Source organism: Elephas maximus, chromosome 21 (genome assembly GCF_024166365.1).
Source record: "Elephas maximus indicus isolate mEleMax1 chromosome 21, mEleMax1 primary haplotype, whole genome shotgun sequence".
Taxonomy (NCBI): domain Eukaryota; kingdom Metazoa; phylum Chordata; class Mammalia; order Proboscidea; family Elephantidae; genus Elephas; species Elephas maximus.
In genome coordinates, this window is record NC_064839.1 from 83,446,867 (window position 1) to 83,468,649 (window position 21,783).

At 36.7% G+C, this 21,783-nt stretch overlaps 1 protein-coding gene across 10 annotated transcripts in view; it reads left to right on the forward strand.

The window, feature by feature from the left end:
• PRIMPOL (primase and DNA directed polymerase) overlaps positions 1-21,783 on the forward strand; it is a 46,807-nt gene that overhangs the window by 13,042 nt on the left and 11,982 nt on the right. For all 10 annotated transcript variants that reach the window (XR_007514733.1, XM_049864867.1, XM_049864870.1 and 7 more), the window contains 8 exons: positions 504-601; positions 2,694-2,823; positions 7,266-7,413; positions 10,778-11,065; positions 13,122-13,284; positions 15,208-15,296; positions 21,058-21,147; positions 21,226-21,334. Coding sequence is in view for 9 of the 10 variants with exons in the window: in XM_049864867.1 (XP_049720824.1) it covers positions 504-601; positions 2,694-2,823; positions 7,266-7,413; positions 10,778-11,065; positions 13,122-13,284; positions 15,208-15,296; positions 21,058-21,147; positions 21,226-21,334 (1,115 nt within the window). In the remaining variant the exon portion in view is untranslated. The remainder of the gene's footprint in view (positions 1-503; positions 602-2,693; positions 2,824-7,265; positions 7,414-10,777; positions 11,066-13,121; positions 13,285-15,207; positions 15,297-21,057; positions 21,148-21,225; positions 21,335-21,783) is intronic.

Here is a 21,783-nt window from a genome sequence, read left to right on the forward strand (position 1 = left end):
GCTTTTAAGACCCCAGATGCTACTCACCAAAGTAGAATGTAGAATATTTTCTTCATAAACTATGTTAAACCAATTGAGCTAGATGTTTCCCCTGTTCTAGAGACTTTATTAATTAATCTTAGCCCAAATCATATATAATAATGTTTAGGTGGTTTTGAAAAATTAATTTCATAAATTAGCAAACAAAAACCTGTGATAGGAAGTCAAACTGTAATGATAGAATTAAGGGTGGTTTTTAATCCTTTTTTTTTTTTAAATCTGGATATTCTAATTGTTTCTACCTTGTACATGTATTAATTGATTAATCAAAAAATAAATACAGGTAATTAGATTTTGATTGGCATAGATCTAATAATTATTTTTCTTGATTTTAATAATACGAAGTTCAAATTCCAGTTTTCTAAAACTTGGAGGGTTAAATTCTCTACGAACATTTAATAGCCATAATTGAATTTAGTTTGCATTTTGTGAAGTTTTTGAATATTATTTTTGATTTTACAAAGAACGTTCATGTATTTGCTTTGGAATGCAAAGTGGGAGATGGACAACGTATTTACCTCGTAACAACCTATGTTCAGCTTTGGTTCTACTATAAATCCCGGTAAGTAGTTTATAAACGAACAACACATTAAGCTGAAGTTATGTTTCTTTCATCTAGTAATTTTTGTGAAATTAATTCAGGTTGAATTGGCTTTCACAATTCATGACCACAGAATTAGTTACTTCTTTGATGTTAGAAATTAGTTGTAGAGTTCCCCAGTCATACCAAAAACCAAACCCATTGCTGTTGAGTCGATTCTGACTCATAGCGACCCTATAGGACAGAATAGAGGTGCCCCATAGGGTTTCTAAGGTTGGTTGTAGCAACACTGAATTCTCTCACTAGGAGTTGTAAGGAAAAATATCATATATATTTACATATTCATATATATGTGTGTGTGTATATATATACATATGTGCGTGTATACACACACACACACACACACACATTTATCCCTCCTTTACCCAAAGGGGATTCTGAAGTTTCTCTTTTGTAAACAAATATTAAATTAAATTGTACTATTAATCACAAATGAATACATACATTGTTGTCTAATGATAGAGAAATTGCTGCTCAGTATAACTTAATGATCTATTCCGGTATTTACCGTACTTGAGTAATAAATGAGAAAGGGAAAAAAATTAATATGGATACCCTGTATTGACCCAAAATATTTTTATTATAGTGTTGCTTAAATAGCTTCAAATATAAAACTAGGTTTGCTTATGTTTATATACATGCGACGCCAGTTAGAGTCAAAATCATTACAGTAACGGGACATGTTTTGCTGAGACTAAATCTCATCTTGCAACGTGAATGTGGTGCCGTCAGAGAGCATGCGTGTGCGTTTTGTGTACTTGGCTACCTGCGCCAGATAAGGACACCCTTCTCCCAAACTTTTCCTTCTTGCTGTCACTACAAGCCTCTATTTGTACAGGATGCCATCTGAACTTCACTTAGCCCAAATTGTTATTTACCTGTTAAATCAGCAGTCCAAATTCTCATTTACATATTAAATCAGCATCCATTCTTATTAACCCATGTCAAAGTTGTACTCCTCGTAAGCCAGCAAAGCTATAACTGCAAATGTGAGGGTTGAAAGCTCCTGGAAGTCAGATGATTAAAAAAAAAAATTTTTTTTTTTTTTACCAATTTTTAAAATATCTTCTCAATGAAAATACGGTATTTAAATATTCTCATTGAAAATTCATGGAATTTCAAGAATATGTGATCCTGGGATCCAGGTTTGAGAAAAGACAGTTTTTTCCTAAAACAAAATTTGCTCCATGGTGACAATAAAGCAGATACAGAGGTGAAGCCATCAACTAATAGGTTCTTGTCAAGCAGACTAGCGAATTGAAGCCAGCCAGACGCAGGGTTGGAAGAACAGAAAGGTTTATTCACAGTTTGCAAACTGGGAGACGGGCAGGGTCTGGTGACCTAAGGCTGCCAGCTCCCTGAACCAGGGCAGATCTGCTCCTTTTATAGGGAGGGACATACATACGCATGAACAGCGAGGGGAGTATCTTCAGTTTTGTGATATGTGCACAGTCCACATAATTTTAGTGAATGAGTTTTTGCACACGACTCTAAAAATATTGCACACAGCCCTAGAAATGACTATGGTTCACTGCTGCATCCCAGGAAGGTCATATAGTGGGTAGATTGAGTCATGTGCCTGCACCTTGGTCTCCTGCCAGGAGAAGAGAAGAAACCTGGGGATTCAGCCAATCATGGTGACGTGCTGTAAAAGTTGTAACACAAATGTAGCAAGAGTAGACTTTCCTGAAAAACAACTAATATCAGATGGTTATTAATGACTCTTAATAACGGCTTCATGACTGCCTGCTTCAGAGATGTGTGTGTTACACGGTATTCAAATCGTCTGTGAGTAAATACCAGTATGAGGTTGACCACGTTTCCCAGTTACATGATGTTTCAGAATATGAAGTTATGTTTTGTTTGGTGGAGACTTGTTAGGATGAGCCATAAACCTATGGTGAACCGTCATTCACTTTGTCATGTCTTCATTATTTCCAAAGTTATGTGTACTTAAAGAACAGTTAACACAGTCTCTTGATATGTAAGTTCAACTTCTGTGATTTAAAGGACATAAGATATAAATCTAACAATCTCAAATTATTTGATTTAGCAAAAATCTCTTGCACTGTTATGAAGTTATTCCTGAAAATTCTGTGTGCAAGCTTTATTTTGATTTGGAATTCAACAAACGTGCCAATCCAAGAGCTGATGGGAAGAAGATGGTTGCATTACTCATTGAGGTAAATAATAGACTCAAGTTTTTCTCCTTGTATCTATCCATATATTTCTTCATTCACTCATTCATTCATTAAGTGAATCTAGCCTGTGTGATATATAGATGATGAAATAAGTCTCCTTTTTCTTTCTACTCTTCCTTTTGACTTTTATTTCTTAACATCACTTCTGTGAATAAACTGTGAAAGGAGGAAATGTTCAGTTTTATCCATGTATTTTGTAATATTACTATATCTGTTTAAATTTTTGAGAAAGATAGCAGTTTGGGGATTTTCTGCATTTTTTAATTATGTATTAATTCTCTTACCACCATTGCAAATAGCTGGTTCTGGTAAAGGCCAAAGTAATTTTTACTGTAAAAATGAGGTACTGTGAACTTTACAAAAACTTCGGTGAAAATAGCATCAGAATTTTCGAGCTGGCAGGAATTTTGGAAATCCTTTTATCTTGTACCTTGTGAAATGAGGAAATTATGGGCTTCAGAAATTAGCTTCTACCCAAGATCCTATAGCTACTAATTGGCAAAACAAGTTTAGAAATATGGTTATCATTGTTTTCAACAGAAAGAAAAGGGTATAGTTCTAGTATATATTTTTGAGTTAGTATTTTTATGTTTCAAAAATAATTTTAAAATTGATTGCATTAAATTATATTAAAATTGTTTGTTATTTGCCTTCAAAGTGGGTGTCTTAGTTATCTAGTGCTGCTGTAACAGAAATACCATAAGTGGATGACTTTAACAATCAGAAATTTATCCTCTCATAGTTTAGGAGAATAGAAGTTCAATTCAGGGCGCCAGCTCCAGGGGAAGGCTTTCTTTCTCTGTTGGCTCTGGTGAAGGTCGTTGTCATCAGTCTTCCCTTGGTCTAGGAGCATCTCAGTGCAGGGGCCTCAGGGCCAAAGGATGAGCTCCATTCCTGGCTCTTCTTGCTTGGTGGTGATTAGGTCCCTCTCCTCTCTGCTTGCTTCTCTCTTTTATATCTCAAAAGACAGTCACTCAAGAGACACCTAATCTTTAGATTGTGTCCTGCCTCTAATCCTGCCTCATTTACATCATAGAGGTTAGAATTCACAACACATGAGAAAATTACATCAGATCACAAAATGGAGGACAACCACACAACACTGGGAATCGTAGCCTAGCCAAGTTGACACATATTTTTGGGGGATACAATTCAATTCGTAATAGTAGGTATCAACATTTATTAACTATTTTTCCTTTCTTTTTTTTTCTTGAACATTTTACTCTTTTATTTTATTGTACTTCAGATGAAGGTTTACAGAGCAAACTATTTAGTACACGTATTGTTTTGTGACATTGGTTACCAACCCCATGACATGTCAGCACTCTCCCTTCTCAACCTTGGGTTCTCCATTACTGGCTTTCCTATCTCCTCCTGCCTTCTACTGCTTGCCCTTGGGCTGGTGTGCCTCTTTAGTCTCGTTTTGTTTTATGGGCTTGTCTAATCTTAGGCTAAAGGGTGAACCTCAGCAGTGACTTCATTACAGAGCTAAAATGGTATCTGGGGGCCATACTCTCAGGGTTTCTCCAGCCTCTGTCAAACCAGTAGTCTGGTCTTGTTTTGTGAGTTAGAATTTTGTTCCACATTTTTCTCCAGCTGTGTCCGGGACCCTCTATTGTGATCCTTGTCAGAGTAGTTGGTGGTGGTAGCCAGGCACCATGTAGTTGTGTTAGACTCAGTCTGGTAGAGTTGTGGTCCATTAGCCCTTTGGACTAATCTTTCCTTTGTGTCTTTGGTTTTCCTTGTTCTCCCTTGCTCGAGAAGGGGTGAGACCAGCAGAGTATCTTAGCTGGCCACTCACAAGCTTTTAAGACCCCAGATGTTACTCACCAAAGTAGAATGTAGAACATTTTCTTTATAAACTATGTTATGCCGATTGAGTTAGATGTTCCCTGCGACCATTGTCCCCAGTCCCCAGCCCAGTAATTTGGTCCCTTAGGGAATTTGGATGTGTCTATGGAGCTTCCATGACCTTGCCTTGGACAAGTTGTGCTGGCGTCCCCAGTATTGTGTACTGTCTTACCTTCACCAGCGTTACCACTTACCTGTTGTCTAGTTAGTGTTTTTCCATCCCTACTCCTCCCCTCCCCTGTAACCATCAAAGATGCTTCTTTTTGTATGTAAACCTTTCCGTGAGTTTTTATAGTAGTGGTCTCATACAATGTTTATCCTTTTGTGATTGATTTATTTCACTCAGCTTAATGCCCTCCTCATTCATCCCTGTTGTAAGATGTTTTGTAGATTCATCATTGGTCTTTATTGCTGCATAGTACTCCATTGTGTGTACGTACCATAGTTTGTTTATCCATTCATCTGTTGATGGGCGTCTAGGTTGTTTCCGTATTTTTGCTGTTGTGAACAATGCTGCAATGAACATGGGTGTGCATGTGTCTGTTTATGTGATGGCTCTTAAACTATTTTTTCTTTTTATTGTTAACTGAATAGTAATTTTAAATAACCCATTTTAAAACTTTTAAATTATATCCAATTAAAATTTTTTTATTGTACTTTAGATGAAGGCTTACAGAGCAAGTTAGTTTCTCATTAAACAATACACATATTGCTTTGTGGCATCAAATTAAAATGTTTTTGAGATACCTGCTAATTTTGTTGGACATCTGCATGTTTTTAGTTTAAATATATTTGAAAATGTTTTTAGTTTAAATATATTTGAAAACGTATGCAAAGCTTATGCATATTAAGTTCTTCCCCCCACCCAAAAAAAAAAAACTCAAAACAAGTTACATTTTTCTTAAAAATAACTACTGGACCCTTGAAAATAAATGTAAACATTTTATTTCATTGTACTTGGTAGATTTTGTTTAATTTTTAGCCTTATTTGTGTTTTTAATAATATGTAAATATTAACTGTTTATGACGTATAATATGCTTCTAAAATCTAAGAGGGAATATATCATGTAGGCTCTGTGTGGCTGACAAGAAATTAAGATTCAGAGATTTTTCAGTGATACTTTAATATGGTGATACTTCAAATAAAGAAGTACCATATTGTATTAGAAACTAGAAATATCCCTAATGGAATCGGAACTAGTATAAATCCCATTTGTAACATAGATTAATAAACACTGGCGTGTCAAAGATCATGTAGGTGTTTAAAATCTTTTCGTTCATAGTTCCTTACACCACAGTATCCAAATAAGTTTAGAACAACTAATCTTCAACATCAATAAAAGTTGGGAAAAGTTGTAGAAAGTAATTCAAAATTATGCAGTAATTTTCCTTAACATATTTACCATATTCATAAAAAATTTTCTATTAGGACTATTTATTTATTTGTTTGTTTTTATTGTACTTTAGATGAAGTTTATAGAACTAGCTTCTCATTAAAAATTAGTACACACATTGTTGTATGACATTGATTAACAACCCACGACATGTCAGCCCTCTTCCTTCTCAACACTGGGTTCCCTGTTAGCAGGTTTCCTGTCCCCTCCTGCCTTCTAGTCCTTGCCCCAGGGCTGGTGTGCCCTTTAGTCTTGTTTTGTTTTATGGTCCTGTCTAATCTTTGGCTGAAGGTTGAACCTCAGGAGTGACTTCATTACTGAGCTGAAATGGTGGGACTATTTTATTTAATATAACATGTTTGTAAATGATTATATTGAAATTAATTTCATTTACTGGCTAATTTATATGTACCAAGTTTGCAATCCAGTAAGTCCTTTTTCATTTGAGCATCTCTGTGTAAGAAGGCATAAATTAGGTTAGTTCTTATCTTAATTTAAGAGATGATTAATAAATAATTGGTTAATGATAACTGGTAATAATATATAAGGTACTATGAATCAATAACTGACAAATTTCAATAAGCCACTCTGCCAGTTAGAATGGATTCTAGTGCTAATGCATTATTATATAAAACCATGTAGAACAGAAATATTGCTCAAGCAATCATGTATTTTTAACTTCTGGATCCCTGACTGCAGATCTTGTGGCCTAACCATTATGCTTGCTACCTTCTTACAATGCATTACTGCCTCCAGTATCAGTGTTGTCTAGCCCCAGTGACGTGTTCTTGGAGGTAGGTTTGGGCCTGATATGAAGGAGGAACTTTCTGATAATTAAAACTATGACTTTTCAACTCATAGATGGTATTTGAAGAAATGCTTAAAAAGAAATAATTTTTTTGTGATTGTAGAGATTAATGTACAAATTGTTTTATTTCTCAGATGACTTTAATCCTGGGAGCCTATGAACCTTTTAACATAAACGTGTAATAATTTAAATATGATGTATATTTCGATCCATAATTTGTTAAAATTGTGATATTATTCTGATAGTAAATAAAAATAAAAAAACTTTAGTTAGACTTACTTATACCAAGGTATTGGAATATACTTTGTTTATGAGAAATTTTAAAAATAAATTTAAAAGTACAAGTTATTTGTATTTTACTTGTGTTTTAGCATGTTTGTCAAGCACTTCGAGGATTATACAGTGTTAATTGTTCAGCTGAGGACGTTTTCAATTTGGATTCTAGCACTGAGGAAAAATTTAGCCGCCATTTAATATTTCAGCTCCATGATGTGGCATTTAAAGATAACATTCATGTTGGTAAGTGCTCTGTTCATAAGAGAAATAAATAAAAATTCCTCTGCCAGCCTGTGATAAAAACAAAAAACACACCAAACCCATTGCCACCGAGTTCTGACTCATACCCAGCCTGTGATGGTAACTGAAATTTCTATGATTGATTAGTTCTTTTGAGTTATTCCTGTGCCTTTAATTCACCTGGGCAAGCCCTGCTGCCCTGTTAAGACTCAGGGAAATATGAAGTTATTTGAGTAGCCTTTTCTGTCACATCCCAAACCCTGAGACTGAGGTGAGGTGTTTGCTCTGGCTTCTGGATAGCATTCATTGCTTAGAGTGTCAAAGCATCCCCCCCACCCTTTTTTCCCCTGTTCTTGTGGTCCACTTAATGTTTCTTTAGGGCAGAGGCTGTTTCATAGTCACCATTTCATTTACAGGGTTAGCACATAATAGTTACAGTACAATGAAAACAACAGCAGTTAACAAATACAAGTAGGCCCTTAATAAATATTTGCTGTATGAATGACTAAACGTTGAGTAGGCTCTATTGTCAGTGTATCAAGGGAGGGTCCTAAGCAGGCTGTTTCCTTTGATTCCTCCTCATAGTCTGCTGTGTGACTCCTAGCCATGCGCGGAAAGTTTTGAACCAGTTGTTAGGCAAGAAGGGGAGAGTAGAAATTTGTTAGGTAGCTAGCTGGCAGTCTCTGCTGCAGTTATCTTCTGAAAGCAGATGACGTTCAAGCTGGACTTTGAATAACATTTCATCATATGGACAAAGGTAAGAAAGGCTTTTACTGTCAGAGGGGACACCATGAGCAAAGGTATAGCGATATGAATTCATGGGTAATTTGGGGAGCAGTGGGTAGTCTCGCGTGGCTAGAAGGAGAGACATAATCCCCTGAGTCTTATTTCCCCTAAAATTATGAATTGCCAGAAGCAGAAAGGAAGAGAATATGAAGTAGTCCAAAATTTCCTCTTCAGTTTCCCTCCCTCTGTGTATCTCTTGACGACATTTCTAGTTCCTACTGTCAACCTTTCAGAAAGGACAATTAAGTGCAAGAGATCATAGAATGTTTGCAAATTGTATAAATTTGATCTGCTTTGAAAATGCTCTTCTGCCAGCCTGCATAGTAGCTGAAGTTTCTATGACTGATTAGTTCTTTTGAGTTATTCTCAGCCGGTAAGATAGTCCCTGTATTGTTGGGGAAGTGGATGATGAGATTGGGGAAGGGAAGTAGAAAGCGGAGTAGTTTTGCTACTAATTGCCAGTGTGTTAGTAGTTATGCTGGTTGACTACCGTATCCTGTACCTGCCAGCTCCCTGCCAAGGTGCAAAGGCCTCCCCAGCCTCCTTAGCCCTACATCACAACTGGTGTCTGCAGCCATGCTCTTACTTGTCTGATTGGCCCTGGGAGTGCAATGATTAAGCACTTGGCGGCTAACCAAAAAGTTGGTTTGATCACCAGGGGCTGATGAAAGAAAAGACCTGGCAATCTGCTCCGTAAAGATTACAGCCTAGGAAGCCCAACGGGGCAGTTCCACTCTGTCATACAGGGTTGCTATGAGTAGGAATTGACTCATCAGCACACAAGACGATGCGGTTTTAAGTTTCCTGGAAAATTAACTGTATCAATTTATGTTTGTATTGCTTTGTTGTCCTTTTCTATGTCCTGATTTCTTTTCACTTTGTATTTACCTTATCGCTCTCATTTCAGAGTTAGTCCTGTGCACATATCATTGCAAGGATCAAATGCTTTTGCTTTCATTTTGATGTTTAGCGTTTTATATTAAACTGGATTTGTTTCTTTGAGTAGGAAAGTAAGCCTAATTTGGGGAAAGGGAATTTTGGAGTTGGAATGTTTGTCTCTTACGATTTAAGGGTTCAAGCCTGTTTGGTAAATAAAGTGATAACTAAACTTATAAACTTATAACAGTTTTAGACATTAAAATTAAGCTTTTCTTACAATATAATATTTCTCCAGTATAGTGCTACATGAAGCAAATTAATAACTAAGTTATGACCTGATTTTATGGTATAAATAATACATGAGTTTAAAGAAGTTTTAATTGTTCTACCAACTTTTCACTGTAAAGACTGGACCAGTAATATTCAGAGCTCTTAAAATATATGTTAAAACACAATAAATGTATTTAATCTTTTTTATATAATCCCCGAAAGCCAATGTCTTTTATAAAAAAGGATGACAGTAACCTGTTACAATGCATATTTATAATAACAGTGGTCATTTAATAATTTTAAGCTCTGTGTTAAATGCTTCACTTATCTTTAATTCTCGTAACAAGTCTACACAGTTACTATTATCATCACTATGTTACAGATGAGGAAGCTGGCTCAGACACATTAAGTAATTTGTCCAGAGTTCCCACAGCTGGTTAATGGCAGAGGTCAGGTTTGAACTCAGAGATCTTACTCTTTCTATTGCACTGTGTTATGTTATTATATATTATTGTAATATGTATAGTGTAATAATAATAATAATATATATAATAATACAACACAGCACACTGTAGTGTATAGTTACACCAGTCAGATTTTCTCCTTTATCATGATCTAGCGTGAATTCATCCTCTCCCCAAATAGCCTTAATCTCCTCCACCTGTACCCCTCACCAGTCTCTTCCACTCCAGTTGTCCTTCCTGGTAGCTCTGAATCACCAGCCTGACTGTCAGTGGCTTTAGTGTTAAGAAACCTGTTGCTTAGTGCTGTGCTTTCCTTGGAGTAGGAAGGAACTGAATAGGAGAGAAGGTGGACATTAGTCATTAGGCTTGACCCATCCTACGCCCCTCACCCTGAGGGAGAAGTCAGAGTAGCAACAATCTTGGAGCTGATAGCTGTGAATGTCAGGGTTTTTAGAGCAAGAATAAATAAAAAAAATTTTTTCGCTGACATCCCAACTCGAGGACATGGCAGAGGTTCTCTCCGTGGATCTGGGCATTATCTTGGCAGCACAGAGTTCACTCGTGTAAACCCTTCATTCTCTAATCATTGTGACGATGATTTTACTCAGTTTGTATTCATGAAAGTGATGTGTTTTTGTGACAGTATGTTAGACTCTGGTCCATTCTAGCAGCACTGACACGTTTTCTCAAATTAACTTTCCCATCTAAAACAATTCGTTTACAAGTGACACCAAGCTCCCACGTTAGTGGGAATTGAAAAAGTGAAAGATGGCGCAAGAGGAAGGAAAGAACAGGAGAGGCGTGTTGACACGTTACAGTTTATCTAGGTATGTGTGATGACTCAGCTTTAAAAACAAAAATAAAAAGCCTAACTGTGTTAAAATTATATGTAGATGTATAACATAGATCTTAAGTTATGTTTTGTGTAAAAGGAGAATTAGATTAATCATAATGCCTTTTTTCCTTAGGTAATTTTGTGAGAAAAATTTTACAGCCTGCACTTAAATTAATTGCCAGTGAAGATGATGATAGGACTCCAGAGACGACAGACCATGGATTTTCGCATTTTTCTGAAGCGCCAGTAAAACAAGGAACTTCCGTTAACACAGCGTCCGTGGAAAAGAATGTAAGAGAGAGTCAAACATTGAATTCAGAGAAACCAGAGAGGCCAGGGTCAGCGGAGCAAAGTAGTCCTGATCTTTCATTTTTAGTTGTGAAGAATAACAGAGGAGAAAAGCATCTTTTTGTAGATTTAGGTGAGTAAAATTGACAGCTCTGTCTTATCAGACTGTCCTTGTGTGCTTCTGTAGGAGACCTGTCAGTGCCCACTTGTCACTGTGCTACCACAACTTCTCCACGATGACAGTGGAATCACTAGCAGAACGGAACCAGCGAGCTCAGGTGCTAGGAATCTACTCTGTTTCTGTTCAGAGGCTTTAGGAGGTCCTGTGGGACAGAAGCACCAGGCTGGCCTGAGCTCCAGAATACAACGATGTGGTTAGCTTCTGCTCTGAAATGCTCAAAGGATTTCGTGTCAGGGGAGCTATGACAGGGGACAAATGGACCAGCACTTTCTAACACTGCTGAGAGTCTAAATAACATTAAATAAATTAAAACATAGGCACACTATAAAAACAGTACTCCTATGTGGCAAAGCAGGTTTGAGTGTTGTCTTCACGGAAGAGCTATGCAGTAGTGGCAGGCTTGGTGGTGGTAGAAGGGGACACTGTCAGCTTCCTGCTGTGATGGAGCTGGTGACCGCTTCAGTCATGCTGTCTTCTGCTCTCTGAATCTGAGAAAGTATGAAGACTAGGCTGCCAAGACTTCAGCCTGGTTAGATAACACACAAGCCTGATATGACACCTTCAATTTGGTGAACCAAACCTCATTTTTATACTCAGGTGATTCAAAAAGCCAGTAAAAGCAGCAACTTTTGCCATTAGGTGTTTGAGCACCTCAGAGAGCATCAGTATGTAAAGATTGAGGGAGGGTAGGTTTAAACTGTAGGCGAGATAACCAGGCCAACAGTGGTACCAAGAGTAGGTACCTGCCATAGATGACATGTCTTTCAGGTCCTTGGCTGGTGCAAACGGTTAAGCACTACTAGCTGAAAGTTTGGTGGTTAGAACCTACCCAGAGACCTGTGGAAGACAGGCCTGGTGATCTGCTTCTGACAGGTCAGAGCCTTGAAAACCCTATAGAGTAGTTCTACTCTGCACCTAATGCAGTGGCCATGAGTCGGCATCAAGAGCAACCAACAACAGCAACAATTTGTTAAATACAAACAAACATAAAAGATTGCATATCTTTCTAGCACCCCTGATAACCAAGTGCCAGAATTTTAAAATATGCTCAGAAAAGTGCAGTGTACTGGTTTGGGCATGAGTAATCATGTGAGTTATAGCAGAGGAGCAAATCCTCTCCAGGAGGACTAGCCTGCAATAAACTAGGAGAAATGCAAGCCAGAGCTTATGGAGGGAGCACAGTAGTGACCAATAGCCATGCCCTACCTCTGCCCCAGTATTAAAGACCTCAAACACAATACCCCGATTCATGACAGTTCTGGCCTTGAAAGTTAGATTATTGGACTAGTAAGGAAATTTCCCTGATCTTCTAAAAAGAAATATTTCGAAAGTATGTCCAGATTTATTTGTGTACCAAAAGACAGATCTGATGAGTATTGATTAATTGATCTGATGAGTATTGATCTTGCTCTATTCAGAATAAGGGTTAATCTCACAGACGTAAGGAAAAGAATCCAGACAAAAAACACACATATGGTATGATTCAAGTTACATAAAGTTCAAAAACAGGCCAAGCTAAGCGCTGCTATTAAAAGGACAGAATAGGGGTCCGCTCTAGGAGACAGGGAAGGGGCACGGTCTGGGAGGGTAAGAGGGAGATTCTGGGGTCCTGGCAATCTTCCGTTTCTTGCCGTGGCTGGTGTGGTGATAGGGGTGCGTTCACTTTGTGATTCATGGAGCTGTACGTTCATGAATTATGCTTTTTTTGTATGAATGTTATACTTCATAAAAAATTTTACTAAAGAAAAATTGGCATGTACTATTAAACCTCTGAACTTTTCAAAAGATGGTATAGGGAATGATTGGATAATGGAAAAGCTGTCCAAAATAATCCAGTTGCCATTTCTGGGTGTGGCATTCTTCTATCCCAATTCCAATTCATTTTTAATTTATGTATTTTATTATGTTTACAATCCTACATAAAAACAAAATAACTTAATATTTGCTGACTATAAAAACTAATCACTGAAGACATACGTTTATATTATTTTGTTAATTTTGGATGTAGGAGTTTATACAAGAAATAGAAACTTTCGGCTGTATAAATCATCAAAAATAGGAAAGCACGTGGCTTTGGAGGTTGCTGAAGATAACAAATTTTTCCCTGTGCAATCAAAGAATATTTCTGAAGAAAATCATTTTTTTCTCTCTTCGTTGGTCAGCAATGTCAGGTATATAGTACCAGAATTAAACATTTTGTACTTATGAATATTTAATAGCAGTGAATGGCATAGTATATTAATGAAGTGTGAAATGTGTAAATTCATTCTAAATAAAAAAAGTCAGTTCTTAAAATTCTAGGTTAACTGTTCCTTTTCTCCATTAACTGAAAAATAATAGTAAAAGATTTTTTTTTAACATGTCGTTTTCTCTTTATGTCTTTTTATGGTTATATTTTACATATTTTCCTGGTTTTCTAGCATGATTATCACATCTCTAAAGAAGAAAGTGAAAACGGTATTGCATTTGGTAATATAATTACTAAGGCCTGTTTTTCTTTTCATATGTATACACACATGCATGTTTACATAGCTCCTTCAGGGTGTCTCTGGAGATGATTACATAGTTACATCACCTTTTCTTCCATTCAGCATTATTTCATGGGTATTCTACCAAGTTAATAATTTGCCAAGTTAATTGTAATACAACTTTTAATGCCTATAAAATTTTATTATATTGATATACTCTAATTTATTGTCTGTTATACTGTTGAACATTTAAGTTCCCATTTGGTCATTTTTAAAAAGTACGAAAGACATCTTTCAGCAGGAATATTTGCCTTCATTCCTATTCATTCTGGACTGACAACTGATTTTCTCAGCCCCAAACATGTGGCTAAGGATTAAACTAACTTGCCATGAACTTGCTAGAATTCTTTTCCTTTTTCTTCCTTTAGATACAATTTTAAATAAAAATGCCTTAGGTATTAATTTTAATAATATTTAAAATACATTACTGTAGGGAAAGTTGTGTCAGGATATACACTGTTGACAGTGGTTAACCAGGAGGGTGAGAAGATGGATTATTTTTTTTTCACATATTTATCTCTGTACTGTTTACTTTCATATCATATCTCAGAGGCAAAGGCAAAGTCTTAGTTTCTTCACCTTTAAAATAATAACATCTGTTTCATGAGGTCGTTGTGATGTATTTAAACTGGCCCAGTGGTTAAGAGCTACAGCGAGCTATGGCTGCTAACCAAAAGGTCGGCAGTTCGAATTCACTAGCCACTTCTTGGAAACCCTATGGGGTAGTTCTGCTCTATCCTGTAGGGTCGCTGTGATTGGAATCGACTCACTGGCAACCGGTTTTTTTGGTTTGTGGAGCATTTAGATTAGTGCCTGGCACATGGTATCTGCTCAGTAAGTGTTAGCTGTTAGTGGGGTGGTGGCAGAGCTGGTACAATGGTAGTAGGTTATGAAGTTTATATAACTGTTGGCACCAGAATCAGGCCACATTATTTCTGTTGTATGTGGGAAAAGCAACGTGGTGGCCTTTAGTACAGCCTGAATTAGAAGATTGCTCTCCTGATTACCAAATTCCATATGTTTTTTTTGCTGAGATCAGTATTAATCGCACAGAAGTGGAGATTCCACTGAACAGGGTTATCTTAACATTTTTTTTTGCGTATCCAAATAAATACTATTTTTTTTTCCTGAAAGGAAGGCCGAATTAAATTCTATATGGTTATAAATGTACCTTTCATTCAGTTAATTTTAATCCATTTTTCCCTTTTTGCTCATAAAAATTATTTCTTCCTATGATATCACATCTTTTAAGTAATTGTAACAAAAATTTCAAAAGCCTTGGAAAAAGAATTCTGCATCAGTCAATAGCTTCAGCAGTCTGAGAGTCCTGTGATTCACTGTGTAATTAAGGAAAGTATCTTAAACAATCAGCAGCCTACACTTTTTTTTTTTTTGTATAGGAATGGTGCTTTTGTGGGTAAATGTGGCATAAATGTCCTAGAACAAATAGCTGTTGAGGAAAAAATTTTCACATGGAACTATTTGGAATTCAGTTTTGTTTCTCTGACCGTGCTTCCTGAACTATTATATATGTTAATTTTTTCTTTTCCATATTTTCTTTTTCAGATTCTCAGATACTTTACAAATTCTTACATGTGACACATACCAGAATATAAAAAAACGAGTTGAGTATTTTAACCACAGCAGCACTTCAGGTAATTTTTTTTTTTTTTAATTTTTATTGTGCTTTAAGTGAAAGTTTACAAATCAAGTCAGTCTCTCATACAAAAATTTATATACACCTTATTATATACTCCTAGTTGATCTCCGCCTAATGAGACAGTACACCCCTTCTCTCCATACTGTATTTTTGTGTCCATTCAGCCAGCTCCTGACCCCCTCTGCCTTCTCACCTCCCCTCCAGAGAGGAGCTGCCCACATAGTCTCATGTCTCATGTGTCTACTTAATCTAAGAAGCTCACTCCTTACCCATATCATTTTCTATCCTGTATTCCAGTCCAGTCCCTGTCTAAAGAGCTGGCTTTAGGAATGGTTCCTGTCTTGGGCTAACAGAAGGTCTGGGGACCATGACCTCCAGGGTCCTTCTAGTCTCAGTCAGACCATTAAGTCTGGTCTTTTTACAAGAATTTGGGGTCTGCATCCCACTCCTCTCCTGCTTCCTAGGGGGTTCTCTGTTGTGTTCCCTGTCAGGGCAGTCATCGGTTGTAGCCGGGCACCATCTAGTCCTTGTGGTCTCAGGCTGGTGTAGTCTCTTTTTTATGTGGCCCTTTCTGTCTCTTGGGCTCATAATTACCTTGGGTCTTGCGTGTTCTTCATTCTCCTTTGCCTCAGGTGGATTGAGACCAATTGATGCATCTTAGATGGCTGCTTGCTAGCATTTAAGACCCTAGACACCCCTCTCCAAAGTGGGATGCAGAATGTTTTCTTAATAGATTTTATTATGCCAATTGACCTAAATGTCCCCTGAAACCATGGTCCCCAAACCCCTGCCCCTGCTACACTGGCCTTCAAAGCGTTCAGTTTATTCAGGAGACTTCTTTGCTTTTGGTTTAGTCCAGTTGTACTGACCGCTTCTGTATTATGTGTTGTCTTCCCCTTCACCTAAAACAGTTCTTGTCTACTACCTAATTAGTGAATACCCCTCCCTCCTCCCTCTTGTAACCATCAAAGAACATTTTCTTCTCTGTTTAAACTGTTTCTCAAGTTCTTATAATAGTGGTCTCATACAATATTTGTCCTTTTTCAACTGACTAATTTCACTCAGCATAATGCCTTCCAGATTCCTCCCTGTTATGAAATGTTTCACGGATTCATCATTGTTCTTTTTTGATGGGTAGTATTCCGTTGTGAGAATATACCATAATTTACCCATTCATCAGCTGATGGGCACCTTGGTTGCTTCCATCTTTTTGCTATTGTAAACAGTGCTGCAGTGAACATGGGTGTGCATATATCTGTTCGTGTAAAGGCTCTTATTTCTCTAGGATATATTCCAAGGAGTGGGATTGCTGGACCATATGGTAGTTCTATTTCTACCTTTTGAAGGAAGCACCAAATTGATTTCCAAGGTGGTTGTACCATTTGACATTCTCACTGGCAGTGTATAAGTGTTCCAATCTCTCCACAGCCTCTCCAACATTTATTATTTTGTGTTTTTTGGATTAATGCCAGCCTTGTTGGAGTGAGATGGAATCTCATTGTAGTTTTGATTTACATTTCTCTAATGGCTAATGATCACAAGCATTTCCTCATGTATCTGATATCTGCCTGAATGTCTTCTTTAGTGAAGTGCCTGTTCATATCCTTCGCCCATTTTTTAATTGGGTTATTTGTCTTTTTGCAGTTGAGTTTTTGCTGTATCACGTAGATTTTAGAGATCAGACATTGATTGGAAATGTCATAGCTAAAAACTTTTTCCCAGCCTGTAGGTCATCTTTTTACTCTTTTGGTGAAGTCTTTGGATGAGCATAGGTGTTTGATTTTTAGGAGCTCCCAGTTATCTAGTTTCTCTTCTGCATTGTTAGTAATGTTTTGTATACTGTTTATACCATGTATTAGGGCTCCTAGCGTTGTCCCTATTTTTTCTTCCATGATCTTTATCATTTTAGATTTTATATTTAGGTCTTTGGTCCATTTTGACTTAGTTTTTGTGCATGGTGTGAGGTATGGGTCCTGTTTCATTTTTTTTTTCAGATGGATATTCAGTTATGCCAGCACCATTTGTTAAACAGACTGTCTTTTCCCCATTTAACTGACTTTAGGCCTTTGTCAAATACCAGCTGCTCATATGTGGATGAATTTATGTCTAGTTCCATTGGTCTATGTATCTGTTGTTTTACCAGTACCAGGTTGTTTTGACTACTGTGGCAGTATAATAGGTTCTAAAATCAGGTAGTGTGAGGCCTCCCACTTTGTTCTTCTTTTTCAGCAGTGCTTTACTTATCCGGGGCCTCTTTCCCTTCCATATGAAGTTGGTAATTTGTTTCTCCATCTCATTAAAAAATATTGGAATTTGAATTGGAATTGCATTGTATCTATAGATTGCTTTTGGTAGAATAGACATTTTTACAATGTTAAGTCTTCCTATCCATGAGCAAGTTATATTTTTCCACTTACGTAGGTCTCTTTTGGTTTCTTACATTAGTGTCTTGTGGTTTTCTTTGTATAGGTCTTTTACATCTTTGGTAAGATTTCTTCCTAAATATTTTATCTTCTTGGGGGCTACTGTAAATGGTATTGATTTGGTGGTTTCCTCTTCGATATTCTTTTTGTTGGTGTAGAGGAATCCAACTAAGTTTTGTATGTTTATCTTATATCCTGATACTCTGCTGATCTCTTCCATTGGTTTGAGTAGTTTTCTTGAGGATTCTTTAGGGTTTTCTGTGTATAAGATCATGTCACCTGCAAATGGAGATGCTTTTACTTCTTTACCAATCTGGATGCCCTTTATTTCTTTATCTAGCCTAATTGTTCTGGCCAGGACCTCCAGCTCAATGTTGAATAAGAGTGGCGATAAAAGGCATCCTTGTCTGTTTCCCGTTCTCAAGGGGAATGCTTTTAGACTCTCTCCATTTGGGATGATGTTGGCTAATGGCTTTGTATAAATGCCCTTTATTATGTTGAGGAATTTTCCTTGTAATCCTATTTTGCTGAGAGTTTTTATCAGGAATGGGTGTTGAACTTTGTCAAATGCCTTTTCTGCATCAGTTGATATGATCATGTGGTTCTTGTCTTTTGTTTTATTTATATGATGGATTACATTAATTGTTTTTCTAATGTTGAACAATCCCTGCATACCTGGTATAAATCCCACTTGGTCATGGTGAATTATTTTTATGATACGTGGTTGAATTCTATTGGCTAGAATTTTGTTGAGGATTTTTGCATCTAAGTTCATGAGGGATATAGGCTTGTAAATTTCTTTTTTTGTGTGTGGTGTCTTTACCTGGTTTTGATATCAGAGCTACTCTGGCTTCATAAGATGAGTTTGGCCTATCTCAGGTCCAGCGAAATCAACAGCCACCGTAGCTGGCTTGGGGGCTGGGGGCACGGTAAAATATACCCAAGTACTTAGCTTTTGCCGAGAGTGCAGTTCTTCTCAGGTTCTGGAGGCGTGAGTACGCTGTGTGGCTGGCTTTCTTTTCTTGAGGAAACTGCAGCTGGAATGTTATCACCATCCCACCACAGCTGCTCCACGGAATGGTGCCTGAGGGTTCCCGGTGATTGAGGTCTGGCAAGTCCTCTCGGCTTCTGAACCGTCTCTCTCTATCTCCCTGCCACTCAAGTTTTTTTTTCTAACTTTGTCTTTAATGTTCAGGGCCCCTAGCCTGTCATAAATATAATTGTTTCACTTGTTTTTTGGGGGCCTTTCTTGTAAGAGGAATCACCAGAAGTGTCTGACTACTCTGCTATCTTGGCTCTGCTTCCTTTAGGTAATTTTGGAAAATAATTTCCTATCAAATTTTAAAAATACAAAATCTCTTTTGCCTTAAAAATCTTAAATGTTGAGTAAATTTGTATCTACTGATTCTTTAAAACTACCTCTAGGTTTCTATCCAAAATGGGGAATGTGTAAAAAGATGTTTATTAGAGCATTATTCACTAATTTTCATTTTATGGTGTTTTCTTTAAAAAGTACAAAAATAATGTAGGCTGTAAAATTAAAATAAACAAATAATAAAATAAAAATTTCTTCACTTTTCTGCCCAAAATCAAAGAGAGGTAATCACTGTTAATAATCTCCTTTTTAATCTGGCAGAATTTTTCCTGTATTTCCAACATGTGGAGATCGTCCTCAGTTTTTTAATGACAGCATAGTTTTTCATAGTATGGCTGTATCATAATTTACCCATTCTGGTACTGAAAGAACATAGGTTTTTTATAAGATTTCTTACATAAATGCTCCAGTAAACATTTTTAAACATGTATTTTGATACAGCATTACTTACAATAGTGAAAACCTGAACATCTATATCTAAAACAAAGTAGCATTTTTTATATACCGTGAAATACTTTGTAGCTACTAAAATTCAGTTTATAAAGCTTATATAATTATAGGGAAAATACCCATTCAGGATGTCAAGAGAAAAAAGTAGGCTCGAAAATTGTATGTATGGTATGATCACAAGTTTATTAAAGAAATACAGAAAACATTTTTGTATGTTTCCTTCTGATTATTATTTCTAGGCATTAATTTGTAGTTTATTTCTCTCCTTTCTACTTTAACATATTTCTGAGATTTCTCCAATTATGCATATTACTTTTGTAATTGAAATATAGACTTGATTTTTTCAGAAAACTAGGCTATTCCATCTTTAAATATTAAATGAAGATTTAAATAAATTATTCTAAATTATTACAGCAGATTCTTAGATACAAAATATAATTGAATTGCCAGTGCCCTCCAGCTAAAGACCACCAGGGTGAACTATAGTGAACCAGGTGGGTTTCTTAGTCGTTGCATCAAGGGAGAGCACAGACCATCAGTAAGAGTGTGTGAGGAAGGATTTTATAGGCTTTGACAAGGTGGCTCGGGAAACTATCCAGGAGAGCAGGTAATTGCTGTGCATTGGGTGGTGTCAGGGACATCTGTATGATTGGGTCTCTTAATATCAAAAAATAAAACAAAACAAAAAACACTGCTGTTAACTCAATTCCAACTCATAGTGACCCTGTAGGACAGAGTAGAACTGCCCCATAGTGTTTCCAAGGCTGCAATCTTTACAGAAGCAGTCTGCCACATCTTTGTCCTGTGGAACAGCTGCTGGTTTCCAACCGCGGGCTTTTTGTTAGCAGCTGATAACCCCTGTACCACCAGGGCGCCATCTTAATATTAATGTTGTCTAAAAGGAAGGCAGACTGGAACGAAACTAAGGCTGTAACTGGTAAAGAAGTAGCAGTCATTTCTATATTAGCTAGGATGGGAGGGAGCTTGGTCATTTTTGTGGTTTGGATGATATTTATACTTTGTTTTCAGCCATGATTACCAGTGGTCCTGTTTTTGTCTTGCTCCCTCATGACCACAGAGTGGCCTTGTCTGAGGCTGAAATTCTGTGAAGTAGTTTATGTTCAACAGGAGAACACCAAGGCCAAGCGGTGAGTGGTGAGTGCCGCTGGACCAGCTCGTAGCACCACTAGGGCCTGGTTGAGAGCACCAGCCAAGCTCCTGGATGTCAGGGGCTGATTTTCTCTTTTTCAGAATGAAGGAAGCAGTTGATATTATTTCAAATGCTTTTTATGAAAGTTAACATTTGACATAATTGAGAGATTTTAATTTTACCTGATTCCTTATGGAGTAATAAGGATCCGTGACATAACTAAACGGTAGATTACAAAAAAAAAAAAAAAAGCTGAGAGGTTACAGAATTTCTAATTGTACTAAAAACAATTTAATCAAAACTTAACTCCTCAACTTTAACCGTTATGATTTATAAATGTTTCTTCTCTCTGTTGCAGTAGAAACAATTGAAGGTTTTCAGTGTTCACCCTACCCTGAAATTGATCAATTTGTTCTTTCTTTGGTGAATAAAAATGGCATTAAAGGAGGTAAAGATAATCTTATTCTTTATTAATTACTATATGATAGGGTATTAATACCTTTTAGAAACATTGTTTGCATTTTAGGAATTTGGCGTTGGAACTACTTTTTTCCTGAAGAATTATTGGTTTATGACATTTGTAAATATCGCTGGTGCAAAAACATTGGAAGAGCTCACAAGAGTAATAATATCATGTAAGTGATGCTATTTAATAATCATTTCTAAGTATTTAACCAATATTACATTTTAAATGTTTACAATTTCTTAATAGTTGAGAATATGAAAATAATTTTGTAATAAATTTAGTTTAATAAATTCAATTTATATTTGTTGTATTTGGTTGGTATTTGATAGTATTTAACTTGAATATCTTAATTATTACAATGCCCTTGCACTTATCAGCTTTATTTATATTTTATTTGGTAAAATAATCTCTTAGATAGTATAATCTTGAGAAGACCAAGGTGGAATTGACTAGGACTAGAAAGGCACCACAGGCAGTAGATAAGTGAATAAACAGTGATGATGGAAAGGTATGGTATTACCTACTCTGTCGCTGTTGGCCCTTGATACATTACGAAGTATAAAATATAAATGAGGCAGTTTGGAGCAAGAAGAAAACTCTGCCCAGTTAATACTAAGA